This window comes from Sinohyriopsis cumingii, chromosome 12 (assembly GCF_028554795.1).
Source record: "Sinohyriopsis cumingii isolate HCF-2022 chromosome 12, ASM2855479v2, whole genome shotgun sequence".
NCBI classification, from domain to species: domain Eukaryota; kingdom Metazoa; phylum Mollusca; class Bivalvia; order Unionida; family Unionidae; genus Sinohyriopsis; species Sinohyriopsis cumingii.
This window is the reverse complement of record NC_142972.1, coordinates 14,117,984-14,133,559: the sequence shown is the minus strand read 5'-3', so window position 1 is coordinate 14,133,559 and position 15,576 is coordinate 14,117,984. Positions and strand designations below refer to the sequence as shown.

Genomic DNA, 15,576 nt, shown 5'->3' with positions numbered 1-15,576 from the left:
TAAGGGTTATTTACATTTTTTAAATAAATTTTCCATCACACTCTTGTCTGGTACTCTCATTAATGCAACTCTAGTTATTCTTCTTGCATGTCTATAAACACTCGGTCACCCAACTTGCTCATTCCAACTTGTTTATCTTAAATGAATTGGTTACACTAATTGAGTAGATCAGATATATTTCCAAGAGGTCATTTAACACCATTAAATCCATTGTTATTGGTGGAAAGAGTACATTAGCCATACCAAAGGAGAGAATTTATAATTTGTGATGAAGGAATCTGAAAACCGATTATGTGCATGTTGTAATAGGATGATTTTGTTACCCTCATTGATGCTAATAAAATATACTGTATTCTGATTTGCAGGCAAAAACCAGTCACATCTGCAAATGTGGGATTCATATTCAGGACAAATTTCATTCTTCATATTAGAGTCTTTCCATTGTCAGAAACAGTTTTTCTTTCAATGACGCCAGGTTTATGCAAAGTGACTTATTACCAAAAATAATGCACCAGGTCCTCTTGAGAACTCATGTGGATCCTGACCATCATGTTATAGGAGGTTTTCACTGTATTGAGTGCCTTTTGTGAACTGATGTAGAAAGTAATTTATTAGAAATTATTCTGATTCCTTTGTAAAATTAAATTCTCCTTTTTTCAGATGAATTATCAAGATTGTTGAATGAGTATGCAGCGGTCTGGGACCTTATAAAAGAAAATTTGGGTAAGATGGAAATAGGTACTTATTATATCTAACTTCTAAAATAGCAGTAACCAAGCAGTATGGAAACATATGGTTTATCTTCTGTTTACCTTAGATGTCAGGTTTTGTCACCTTGGTTACAAACTATTGTTACCATCAGTAACTGTCAAGATGACAAAAGCTCACAGCTGAGAAGCACAGTATTGTTCAGTTCAAGTCAGCACATGTCTGGTTGCCATAAAATAAAACTGTTCTGTTAGTCGTCATGGCCACTCTGTTAGATTATAACATACATTAGAAAAGATACCAAACTCTAACCAGTCAATCATGTGACAAGCTCACTTCACTTGTAAACAGTGAGCATTTTGTGAGATCAACCACAGTGTTATTGCCTGGATTGAGTAATTAATAAAACAAAATATGAAATTAAGGGATGGAATAACAGAGAACTTAGCAGAAATATAGAATAGAATAACAAGAGCCACCATATGGAAAATACAACACTTCAATCAGTTACATAAATAAAAATGACATGTGAATTATTTGCTTTCTCTCAGAAAAAGAGTTACAAAACTATGTGAATTTCATTTAGCCATTGTGTTACTGATCGAACAAATATCATCATATGGTTGAACTGAGATTGCCTGGCATGACAGCATAGCAAGTGCTTCCTGTCTTTTCCAAATAACTGCTGGAGATTGGTCAGCATTTCCATCTCTTACATTCTCTCACTCCCTTAACTATTAGCTTCTTCGGGTCATCGACCTCTTAGTTGCAGACTGCACCCTCTTTTCCACTGTGCAGTCAGGTGTGTAGAGCTATTTTCTTTCCCTTGAAAAAGTAAAATATAACACCCAACATAAATGCATGTCAGATATGTCTTCTCCAGTTTGCCTCAGATCTCATGTATAAAAAAATCAACAGAACTAGCTATGGTTATTTGCCACCTGATATTGATTCACAATTCTATTAATCATAAATTTTGTCTTTTCTAGTGCTCTCGCATTCCTACCAAGGACTTCACATAATTAACCCTCTTTGATATTCTTATTGCCCTGCTGTGACCAAAAATTTAATGCAAAACCATTCAAAAATATTTGGTACATACATAATTCTCTTTCCATTTGCTCCATTTTCCCACTGCTGCTGAATAATCTCTTTATCAGTTACAATGTTGTTTATTCGAGTCTTTTCTACATAAAATTGTTCTGCAAGTCCCCCCTCCCCACGCCTGATGTCGATTAGTACAATAACCGACTTTCTTCTAAAGTAATATGTCTCCATTTACGTGATGACATATTGGTAATGATTTATTCAGATGTTGCTAACTGTATGCAATTTAATTATGCAGACAAAACTTTTGTAGAGTAGATGAAATGCCTTCTTTTTAAAGGAGGTGATAGATGTATTGTAGCATGATTTTTTGGTCTTTGTCTGGTACCCTGTTTTATTCAAGGTTAATTTCTCTGTGTGTGTTAATCCACCAAATCTATTTTTAGCCGATGCTGACCATGTTATGATCTTCACAATTACATCTGGTCGTAATCACCAAAGAGTAGAACTCAACAGATGTGTGAGGCCCAAAACTCTATCACAACATTGTTGAGCCCATTTCTTGTAAATGTTGGCTCTTATAGACAATAATATAATATTAATCTTAGTGTTATATGTACTTTAGTCAACACTTCTTTCAGTAATGGAAACCTGACATCAGGAGACATTAGTAGTAATCTGATTACTTACCTTACGATATGAATTAATTATTGGTTCTTGACACATTTGAAATAAAAAGTGGCCACTTGTGAGGGGAATATTTTACATTTTTGTACCAATATGATGGCCACTGGTCATGTTAGAGGGGTGACCAATCTTGAGGGCTACTTTTGAACACAAACTCATTGGTACCTAGGGATCCTGGCCGTAAGAAGCAGGTGGCTGCTGGTCACTGGGGGCTGTTCAAGAGGGGGACCACTGTAAATGAATTTCTGACTGTTCATATTCAGAAGAAATGTATGAAATCTTTAGGACACATGATTTGTTTTACATAGCAAACCTCTAAACCTAAACTCATTCACATAATGAAATATTATAAGACATTCTCGCAACATGAATCCTAAAGCAAGTGCTTATTATTTCTGAAGTCAAGGAAAATTAAAGTATGAATTTAAAAATGAATAAATTCAACAATAATTACAGTCTTACATCAATAAATATACATTGCATGCAAGTGAGACAATACCTTTGTGCCTTTCCAAGCCCTAGCTCGCTGAACATCAGAGAATTCCCTCTGTCCTCCACTGGATACAGATCTCTTCCAGACCCCCTGTCTTATTGATTATTTATAACAGAAATACACTTTCTGCTCCCCGCCTTCCCAAAGAAACTTAGACTGCTTAATTCTATGAGGGGACAAGTAAACTAAGTAACAGGAAAAACAATGAAAACCAACAAATCTTTTATTAAATACAACAAATAATTTATTTCCCTGGAGTACAAAGTGAATATTTAAAAAGAACTTACAGTATTATGAATTAAATCACAAATAGTCCTTAAAGTTCTATCACAAGTCCAAATGTATGAAGTTCCAACTGATTTACAGTGGTATTCCAAGTAAATTGTAATATTTAATGTGTTGATATGCCTGTAGTCTCAAACACACTAATGTGCTGATGGCTGGGTCTAAGGTGATGTGCTAACAGTTTTTTGATGTATCACAATAATATAATCCTAAAGGCTTTTGTTTGAATTCAGTATAATTCCAGATTAATGTTCAAGTCCAAGAATATTAATGAACACTTTGTAATTCCAGTAAATAATAATAATTTGAATAAATAAATCCACCCAAATGAACAATTGAAGACAGCAATAAGACTGATTCCACTTCATATGTTAAGGCAAGAATGAGTAATTCTCAGATAAAGAAGATCATATATGCTTCTGTTTGACCTAGGTTGCAATTTCCTTTTTCTAAAATACTCAAAATTTAGTGGAAACTCGTATTCCAGAAGTTTCTAAGGTCAGAATCAAGACTGTATATTTAACTCAAACTCAAGTTAACATGTTTACTAATATTTAATCCACAATCATAGAGAAAACTTTAGCTATGTATTATCTTGTTGATAAAATAAATGTCACTGGTCAGTTACACCATTAACTTGAGTTTAGACAAGGTCAGGTACAAAATACAGATATAGGTAAAATACAGTCATTGAGAATAGCCAACAGACAGTACAAATTAAATATGCAGAACACTATGTTTTACTTTTATATATGTGTTCCCCCTCTTGAAAGGCCACCCCTCATATAAGGCTAGTTTCACACTGTTTAAGGAGAAACATACTACATGAAAAATAGATGGAGGGAAAGCTTTGAGAAATCTATGAATAAAACACTTTTCCTTGAGAATTTATGAACAATAAATTTATATGGTGAATTCTTTGAATATTAAATTAAGCCAATTTCCAGAAATATTACTTATAAATAATATTAATATTAATGGTATTTGATGCATGATATTCAAGAACTAAGTTTAAAATTTTGACCTGCATTCAGAGGTCACCGCTATACAAAGATCAGTTTGGCCATTTCCAATGGGTGGTTGCTGTTGACAGGTTTGACTGTCACTGTGAATCTTGGTACACTTATTTGACTAATGGACCATTTGCTATTCACACTTTATCAGTTTCAGTATTTTCATGTAATTTACCATTGTCTATCCATTATCCACACTTTAATTTTGGGGCAAAATCTCCTAGCAAGCAACCAGCAAACTCCCATTCCCTGTGCAGGGATTAATATTTTCTGACATGGCCTCCAGCACATTGTGCAATATGTCTAAAGAATATGACCTATTTGTCAGAGGTTGCATCCTGTGTTGGTGGGGAGAATCCCAGTGGTTGAGCAGCTGAAACATTTTGTTGTAACCACTCAGTGCAGTACAATACATTGGCATCAGTAGAATTCTAGATGGTTTTAGTATTCAGCTGGTCATGCCCATATGATCAATACCTCAAAATTCTGTTCTTAATTCACACGGGCCTCATACACACATTTTATCAAAATCTTTGGTTCTTATTTCTTAGCTATTTCGCAGTCCTGCAGACATGGTTTTAGAAGGCAAATGGCTAATAGGCAATCCAAGCAGAGTTTGAGAAAATACTGTTTCTTTGCTTGATTATTCCACTCGTGTAACCTTAACATTTGTGTGCTGGATAACCACACCTATGTCCCTCTGGTTGCCTCTGCATTTAATGGGGAACATGGGTGATAAAATTTTTTGCAAATTATTATGGCACCTCCAGAAAGTAATTCAACCAGAATGACAGGACTTAGAAATGACTCCATGAACTCTAACTCCGACACCAATAGACAGGTGAACTCTCAAGGAAACTGGCCTAAATTTCACCTGACAGAATCTACTTACATTAAAAGATAATTTACAAAACTCCTGGTTTTTTATTACGAAGGCTTTGCTAGGCTTGGCTGGAGATCCAAAAATGTCATAGTACAGTAATTATTGTAGTTTGATACTGAATTAGAAATGAACCCATTGAAGTTGTAAGGGTCAAGGAGTTTGCTATCTTAATCAAGCATGCTACTGTTTTTTCCTGGGCAAACACAAAACCATAGTTATCAGCATATGTCTTAATTTTAATTGGGATTGTTTCATCTTTTCTTTTGTCCTCTTGAAAATGACCTAACTGTTTGATGGGAATCCCTCTTTACCCATCAGATTGAATGGTCTACTCCAAGCAATTGTTGAGGCAAGGAACTACAAACCAGGGATAGTTCCCTGATATAATTTACATTGTAATGTTTGCAGAAGCAATTTCATGCCTGTTGCAATGCACCACTTTGATATAAAATTTGGTCAATTACTCATGTACCAGTTTCAGTTAAAACAATTTTATTTTTTCAGGTTTGAATGTCAGTTTCTTAGCAGAAACTCCCAATTGTCAGTTTGGGTATTTTTAATGTCTGTCAAAACATGGGTTCTTTTGGACATATTTGGCATATATTACAAATTATTATATGCTCATTTTTCCCCCGTTAACTTTACATTGTCAGACTCATTCAATATTACCCAATACTGAACTCGCGTGACAATACACATATAGCATTCACGTGCATAAAGGAACTACTTTGATTTTGTACACAAATCATGTACACTTGTGTAAGAGGCTCTTTATGTTGTGGTTGTTTAAATTTGTTTCTGAATGAACTAAAACAGATGTTTCATGGACTGCCACATTCCAGCTGCTTTGGCACATTCCACGTTGATACAATGTTATGGATTTAGGCTAGCTACATTATATAACAGATGCAAGATAATGTCCTTACAAATAACATACAAGCGACAAGTCATATACTCTTTTCTTTAGCTGGTGATAAGAATGGCAAAATAAAATATACTTACAGTTTTATATCCCGAATTTCCTCAAAATGTATTTTTTTAATTCTGCAAATCCGAATTACATGAGCCATGTCATAGGTTTTCAATCTGGTTTACACATTTCGAAATTGTGCTGTAATTTCAATGGTAAGTGCAATTGCATCCTCCTTACTGCACTCAAAATGAAATAAGCATTAAATTCCATAGCGTCTTTTTTATAATTGCAATTGAAAGACTTCATATTTTTCCCACATTATGATTTCAAACATTCAATGACAAACAGAAACACATTTGCAGATGTAAACACGCTTCTCCTGCGCCACTTCAATCCGATGTATTTCATGTATAATTTGCACAGATGAATCCAGTCCAAAATCACAAACTTTCGTCGAATCGAAACAAAATACCAAATATATTCATTCCAATTCAAATGGAAAAGTTGTTGCAATGCACATTCATTCACAATATGACTGCAAATTTCAATTTTAACTAGACACGCCATTTTCTTTCGAAAGTTATGTCGAGCGCACGACTAAGTTCAAATTTATCTGGGCGGAGTTATGTGCGCATTAATAATGATGTCATTGTGTAATGACAAATCTGCACTTGTGTATTTATTTTGGAATACGGCATTCATTCATTTGCGTTGTTTCTTGTAGTGTATTTTGTTTAAACCTTAGGTAGAATAAAAAAAATGAGCATATAATAAAAAGGTTACGTTACCGCATTTGTATGGGAAAATATGAACTCGTTTTGTCAGAAGGATATACTGTACTCCCAAGGTCAAACAGTATTCCATCCCAAAACTCATTCATATTTTCCCATACAAATGCAGTAACCTATATTTCTGAAATCCTGATTTCTTCATTATAACTGGTGGTTCTTACCATAATAAGGTGGTTCATACCATAATAAGGTGGTTCTTACCGTAATAAGGTGGTTCATACCATCCTCATGCAGTAAAATCTCATAAATGATTTGCTGCTTTGCCATGGTCAGAACTTATTACTTGTAAGGTTAAAATATCAAGGTCACTGGGACCCATAGGTCAGTGCTGTCCAGAGTTAGCCATTTCCTGCTAATACATATAGTCAGAACTACTGAATTATATGGCACTCTTTTGTAGGTAGAAGGCCAGGGGTGGGGTGGGGGGCAGTTCATTCTCTTAAACTTAACAATGGCTACAAAAACATATTTGATCTTTTAACAATGCCGCTAATTTCATCATTCACAACTGAACAACTTTTTCAATCCTTATAGTGTTTGTACCTATGAAGTATCGTAGATGCCATGTTGATAACTCAACACCTGTGTCCCAGCTTCTGCCTACAGCGAGTGATGCAGGCCAGTGTGCCTACTCTTTACTTGAGTTCCTCTTCCGCAAGCAAAATGATTTCCTGGATAACTACTACAGAGAGATCCAAAGAAGGTAACAACTGAGAGTCATTTATCTATCTTGACAATCTAGGATGATGAATTGCATTGTTAGTCCATCTTTCTGCTAATATTTTCATGTCTGACACGCTGACATATAATGAAACCCATTGCCTCAAGGTCACGGTTATTTTTCAGCACACGATAGGCTATACATGGCGGCCAGTATTAATGGTGGAGGAAGAACCTGGGAAAACCTGGGAAAGAACCACCAACCCATGAGAAGCTACTGGCAAGCTTTCTCACATACCCACGTTGGCTGAAATCGAGACTCAAACCAACACAGTCAGAGGTGAGATGGCAGTGATCCATAACAGAGAGCGCTTTAGACCACTTGGCCACTCAGGGCCCCCTGTGATTTGTATGTTTAGCCAGCTATATGTTTCATGTATAGATTGTGTATTACTTACTGTATCTATGTATGCAGCCTCAAGGTTAAGGTTGCAGTTGAGTAAAATATAAATGAGCTCTATCCATTTAGATGCATACATTTTAAGAAAACAAAGATATTTTACTGAAATTTCAACCTTTTATATCTTAACTTTGGCAGTATCTTGCATAGTTAGTCATACCCTCTGCCTCAATGTCAAGGTCACAACAGAGGATACTGTAAGTCAGTAGCCAGTTTCCCTATCCAGGCCATCATGGTTCAGATATTTTGATGAAATTTTACCATGGTCCACTCCTTATTATACAGTAGTCAAGCCACTAGCTCAAAGGTCAAGGTCATTAGTTGGGAATAAAATCACAAGATGGGCATATCATTTGCTGTTTGCAGTACTCTTAATTAAAATATTTAGATTTAGCAATGTAAAATGTCGATTTTATGTGACTATATTTGATTATAACAATTTGACAAATCAAATTTCATCATGCAATATTTATATAAACTTGCAGTCAGAATCAGAATTGAAAATATCTTTATTATCTTCATAATTTGTATTAGATATTTCTATTATTTGTTAAAGTTTCTTGTTTCAGGGTTGCAGAGATACCACATGTGAAGGTAAGAGACATAACTCCAGCTCACCTGATAAGCTACCACCCAGAACAGGATGTTCTGCCCCTAGTTTTGGCCAACTGTAACTATTCCTTTGAGGATGGAAAGGGAACAACTATTGAGTACAATTTCACCAGCCTAGAGAGACAAATTATGGATAGATTTCTCTTTGGAAAATCTTGGATAGATATTGAGGTAAAAATTATCATGGAAACTAAAACAGTTTACCATATTTGCCGCATATTTTGTGACACGATAAAATAATTAATTTTTTCCCTGTCCCATAACTTATGTTGAAACATTTTTTCACTTAAGTCATATGTCCCAAGACTTAAGAAACGAAATAAATTTGTATTGCATTTGTGCTTGCCCCCACCCCTTCTGCACGTTGCAATAAAATAGATAAATAAAACGCTTAATTGATAATTAAAAGAAAGAAACTAACCTTGTGTTATCATTTATTCCTTTTTTCAACATGAGCATTATAAAATATAATATTTCCACGAAATCCATATAAGTGGCGTAGGCTTCCATACTGTAGCATGTATCAATTATGTCTGATACCACACACCACACACCACCGACTGAAAACTGATGCCAACAAAATTGCAAACAAGAGGGAAATAGTCAACTGATATCTTGAAGATGCCATACACGCATGGCACAGTGTTGGGTGGAAAATAATCAAGATTGAATTATATCCTGGTCTACTGTATGACAGTATGTCGCACATAAAAATTGTCATTTGAAAACACATTCACTTGGGTGCAAGTGACAATCTTTTCACCAGCTCAGGGTACAAAATTGTCCTTACTATTTACTGCAAAACATCAATGCTCCTTTGTATTAATTGTAACCACATATGCCAAGCACATAGAAGCCCTGGTGATGAATACACGACTGGTAGCAAGCAGTTAACTCCTTCTTTGAACCTACCGACAGGACATCAAAGACAAAAGGTTATTTTTATTATAAAGCAAGCCGATCTCAGAAGCCGACTTTGGTTACTTTTTTGTCCTTGCAGTTTCCGCTTCAGGTGGTGTGTTGCCTCTAACAATTTTTCACGGTATGAGAAAGCTAAAAAAAATATTAATGTACCAAAAGAATAGATCGTTCGTGTGCAGGAGAAGGGTTTTGTTGATGAGATGCTGCTGCAGTGGATTAAAGAGTTTTATCTCAAGTACATAGTTTTGTATTTTTTAAAATAAAATTTCAGCTGGAGTGCAATTTCCGACATGTAATTTTCGAATGATTTAAAAGGTGTCCCACAACTTACGACTAAAAAATAACGATGTATCCCAGAACATACAGTGCACAAAAAAATTACTTTTAAAATGAATTTATAGTGTCCCAACAAATATGGTGTCCCAACATATACGGTAAATATGGTACTCTTCATTTATATACAACTAATGCTAGTTTTGTGGGATTTGAGACAAAGACTGTTTTGAGGTCTCTGGTGGATGAGTGTTTATGGCCACAAAAACTGATGCAGTCAAAATGAGATTAAGCTTTTTTTTTATGAACCTAGAATAAAGGAAAATATCATGTTTTCTTCAAGGCATTTAATACCTAGAAACAAAAAATAGTTGGTACTATCAGATTTTGTCACCACACAAATAAGTACATGCACACACATAATCACAGCCACACAGACATTAGATATAAAAATACAGCAAGTTTTTGTCTTCAGAATCCATTGATGATGGAATATTGTCTTAATTAGATGTAGTCTTTGCTGCTGTCATTAGTTCATTAGCGAGTTGGAAGGTACTGATAGTGTCAGTAGTGTTCATCTTTGCACTCGCTAGAGACTGGATGGCATGTTGTTCAAACCCCCCTGAAGATCTTGTTGAATTTTTCTCAGTATAGAAAGCCTTTCCTTCATCTCCATTGCTTTGAGAGAGTGTCAAAACTTGCAATGGCCACCCTAGTTAGATTATCAAGTCATTGTTTTCAAGAAGATTGATGACAACTATTCTTCATCACATGGCCATACGGCCAGATCAGAATAGTGAGTCTTGTCACCTTTGACATTATATTCACCAGTCATGACTGAGAATTTGTTATTTTGTCAGAACTTGGTTACTTGTTTGTCCAACATTGTTGCAATTATATTATTTATTAAATTTCCAATTTTTGTCATTTTGCAACTGGATTTGTTAATAATATTGCTATCCAGAAACATTTTCTTATACAGGTATGAAAAATGATATGCAGTTGGAAACAGCAGATTGTAATGAAATTGCAGAAAAATACTTCATCTGTAGTGACTTGGTTGGTGATTCTTAAATATTTTAGTTACTTTTGGTATTGAGATCTTCATTCATATATTGTACAGATGCTGGGTGGTGTTGCTGTGTCGATAGATGTTGTATACCACAGAATGACTAATGTCAAAATGGGTGTTTGCAGCATGTGCAAGGAATAAAATGTTACCACATTGCTGCTGCACTTCATAAAGACAAACTTCATCAAGCAGGAGTTCTGACATTTAGTTTTCTTGGGCTTTGCTTGGGGGTGATCAGAAATCAGGTTTTTCACATTTTATAGCAGGTATTTTGCAGTTAGTGTCTTTTGAAATGATCTAAATCTTCAGGTTAGTCATACCCAAGGAAGAATTAAGGATGCATATTAGATAATTAGAAAGGTAGATGATTGCAGATACCTAGATAGATAGATGAAGCTAAAAATTTCATGTAAAAATTGAGCAAAAGGAAATAAAGGTGAGCTAAAATATTAAATGTAAAAATTGACTAAAATCGATTTATCCAAAAGTGTGAGTTAGACTGGTATTGCCAAGATAAAGCTATTCTAATCATCTGGCATTCAAACTTTCCTTGATGCTTACTCGAAGAATAATAACCTGTTTATTTGGAATAATATAAGAGGAAAATAGCAATTTTGATTTGCAGGGTAAAAGAAAAGAAAAATGGAAATTGACTTCTGTCATTAAATTGATCAAAAGTTTTTATTTTTGAGGCAAAAACATTTGACTTTTGAGAGGATTGCATTTATATTTTGACCCTGGCCAATATTTTAAGGATTTTATAGCATTTACATTCATATTTTATTTAAACGCATTTTCGAATTTTAAAACCTTCACCTTTTATATTTTATTTTGTAGTACTTAATGTAAAATTTTATTTGAATTTGCTTATCTCCTACAGTTTTTTTAGGTGTATTTGTTCATTTTTATATTAGTTGTAGAACCTTTCTTTTAACTGACACCATGTAGCCATGATTGTGCTGACATGTCATTAAAGGCTAATACAAACATGATACATTAATTTTCTCAGATGCCATTGTATGTGAAGTCATATAATTTGGTGTGTGATTGCATCATCTGCAGTAATACATCCATCTGTTAAAACTAGGTCATGGTCCAGTGGTTTTGGTTTTGGTTAACCATTGCATTTAGTTCAGCTTATCTAGTTAGGTCTGTTACAGTCATTAAAGTTGGTATTTAGATGTGTTATGTAGAGGACTGGATGTGCTTTTGTGGGTTTATTGCCATATTTCATGCAATACATAATGGCCAGTATATCGGATTGAGGATGAACCCATTGAAACCCTGAGAAGAACCACTTACCCAAGGGAAGCTACTGGCAAGCTTTCTCATATACCCATGTTGGCTAAGCCTGAGACTCAAACTCACAGACAGAGGTGAGATGTATGTGATCGGTAAAGGCAGGCACCTTAAACCACTTGGCCACCCAGGGCCCCTATGTAGAGAACTTCACTCTTCAGTGAAAACTAGGTCACTGTTAGCTATAGCTAACATTTCAGTAATTTGTTCTTGCCTTAATATTGAGCTTACTGTTCCAGGTTAGGGTTGCATTTTAGATTAGTTTCTCAGACACTATTACTTGTTGAATCACATACGTTAGTAGGTGTGTTAATCAGGTTTATAAAAAGGAACCCCAAGAATTGCCATAGATGGTACCCATGAACACAAATGAATTTACAGTATTTCTGGTTTGCAGTCCTCTATTAAATACAACCATCCTTATCTTATTCTCTTTTTATTCTTTTTAGATTGAGCTGATGGTGTACAGAGCTGAATACACTAATACAACAGTTTTCAGAAAGCTGCAAGAGAAAATTCCACAGGTGAGAGCAGATTCTTCCAAAATAATTATAAACCTGGACATTATTTATTTGTACATTAACAGGGAAACCTTAAAACTTAAGAGGATATAAAGTAAGATAGTATTCCTTCCTTTGGAAAACTAAAAATTTAGATGGAAGAGAAAAATAATAATGGATTGGGCAGTTTTGTTATTGTCTGTCAATTTTATTTTGCTTTTATTTCAGTCATTAATTTAAATGTGTTTTAACTACATTCCATTAGGTTTACACCATTTTTTTTGTGTGTACCAAAATTTAGATATGTAAATTCCAGTATACCCCAAAAATGTAATGGCTATTTTGGGGACTCTCAACAGAGTTTCAGAATGAGGGGTCCAGAACTATTCACTCATGTAACACAGGAGTCCTCAGCCTATTTCTGAGAGTCCCTGACATAAACTCTGGAGACCCTCACTTTCAAAAGGATAAAAATGAAAGTGATGAAGGACATAATCTGTATTTTATTACATATCAGAATTGAATATTTAGCCATTTATAATATCACAATAAAAAGAAAATACAACAGCACTAAAACCAAAAATAAATCACAACAATAAAAACATCAGCAGTTAGTTTAAACCCTAAGAACAATTATTAACAATGTTTGGTTTTCTCTGCAGGTAAAATGGGATCTACATTTAGACCAAAGAAACTTACATGAGTATAACCCTGGCATTGCACTGTACCATGTGTGTGTGTTTTTGACTATCAATTAAATGAAACAAAGAAGGAATGAAAAAATATACCAAGCAGCATATGTGCAAAAAACAACTAATTCAAAATAAATACATTAATTAGTAAATAGTATTAAATGCCGTAAGAGATGGCTTTAAGGAATAAAGGTGAGATATAGTGTAGACTAAGAAAGAGATTCTTTATTTGCATCAGTGCAAGATAGAAAAGATTAATTAATCTTGGTATATGTAGGGTACCTAAACAGCTTGAGACTGCAGATTTGAACTATTAGCAGATGAATTCACACATCAACAGTCAAATGGAACTTTTTGCCTATTTTTCTGCCTTTTATTGGCATTAGCCAAAAAATGAAAACAGATTTTGCTAACTCATTTTTATGAGACAACATATTTTTCTGTACTCTTTCATAAAGTTTTTACTGATACTGTAGTGCCCTAGTACAAATCACACACACTGAAATACAGTGTGACCCCGCTGTAACTCATCCTGCGATAACGCGAATTTAATATAACGTGGTTGTGGTGTGGCTCCCAAAATTTCATATATTCAACTTCAATGAATTTCATGCCATGACGGTACAATATCAGATGGTAACTAAACAGCATTAATACTCTGTTCATACTATATATTAGACGTTGAATTCAGACACAATGATCTGTGGCAAAATTATTGAATATTTTAAATCTCTGTGCAGTTTTTCAATGGAAATACATGAGTTATGGATGAAATGCATGCCAAGATGGCACAATAGTAAACGGTGTTGATACTCAATTCATGATATACATTAGACATGAATACACGGATATGTACCAATGCATTATTCTCTGAAAAAAGTAAAATACTGTAAAACCCCACATTAATGCGACCCCGCTATTAATGTGATCTAATTGTTTTGACCCCAGTTATCGCTTTATATCAGGATTCCACTGTCGCAGTTATTATTATGGCATATCAGTTATTATTATGGCATATCAGTAATTTGGTAGTATTATCCAGATCAGGCTCCAAGAATCTTTGATTACTGTCATTACTTATATTCATGTCATTACTAATTTAATTTAATTTAAACACTGTTAAAACAAAACAGGGTATCTTTTATTAGCTGAAGAACAGCAACACTCAACATAACATTGGTTTCTTTTTAGTATGTCAGAGTAGCCTTCAGATGGGCAGACCTAATTACAAGATAATTAGTGATAAAGATTAACTGTTAATCAGTCACACTTGCATCATGCCTGTTACCAGTCTGCCATTAGCTATTCTGCAGATTGCCCATGGCTAATCAAAATATAAAAAATGAGGCACATCATGGGGACGCATTACAGGGAGCAAGGGCATGTCCTTTGAGAATTGTTTGCATATTTGACCCGGAATCTCAGGTCCCTGAGAGCCCAAATTTTGTCCTTATGCTTTGCCTGTATCAGTGAAGAACCGTTTTGTCTAACCTTCTATATACCCACCATAAGGCAGATCATATAATGTTATGATGACATAACTCTAGCTATCTATGATCTACAGTTAACAAATGTTTTGGATGACTTCTACTTGGGTACGGAAGAACCTTATTGATTTCAACTTGCTCTAAAAATTAAAGGTCAAGGTCACTAACTGAAAGAATTAAAACAGCTTCTACACAATGGCTCAAGTTTTCCACAATCTACAGATACCAATCTTTGTTGGTACCTTGCACTTTGGGTAAGAAAGAACTGTATTGATTTGAGGGTCAAAAGATCAGATGTCAGGATTGCAATGGGTGAAAGAAGAACAATGGTTTCTGCATAATTACTTGAGTTCTTCAACATCTACACTTATCCAGCATAATGGATGATGCACAGTTGGGATAAGGAAGAAGCCTATTGATTTCAGGTTCAAAAGGTCACAGTCTTTCCAACTCAATAGAAATTCTCGATCATATATGATCACCTTAACTTTGTTGGTGGCTTGGCCTTATTGTAAGAAAGAACTCTATTGATTTGGACTTAAAATGTCCAAGTTCAAGGCCCAGACTGAAACAATTAAAAAATAGTTTCTGCACAATTAGCTCTGCATCATATATCTCAGTCAATCTATGTGGATGGTTTGCATTCAGGGTAAGGAAGAAGGTCATTGATTTGCAGTAAAGATGTCAAATGTCAAGGTCATTGACTGCAAGTGAACAGTGGTTTCTGCACAATAACATTAGTTCTACATCACAGACCTGACCCAAAATGTGTGGATGACT

General features: G+C 34.7%; 1 protein-coding gene across 1 annotated transcript in view; it reads left to right on the top strand.

The window, feature by feature from the left end:
* Positions 1-15,576, top strand: part of LOC149786024 (E3 ubiquitin-protein ligase rnf213-alpha-like) — a 358,391-nt gene that overhangs the window by 320,355 nt on the left and 22,460 nt on the right. Inside the window, exons 69-72 of the mRNA XM_089978099.1 lie at positions 661-723; positions 7,355-7,523; positions 8,510-8,723; positions 12,567-12,641. Of these exons, the coding sequence (XP_089834225.1) occupies positions 661-723; positions 7,355-7,523; positions 8,510-8,723; positions 12,567-12,641 (521 nt within the window). The remainder of the gene's footprint in view (positions 1-660; positions 724-7,354; positions 7,524-8,509; positions 8,724-12,566; positions 12,642-15,576) is intronic.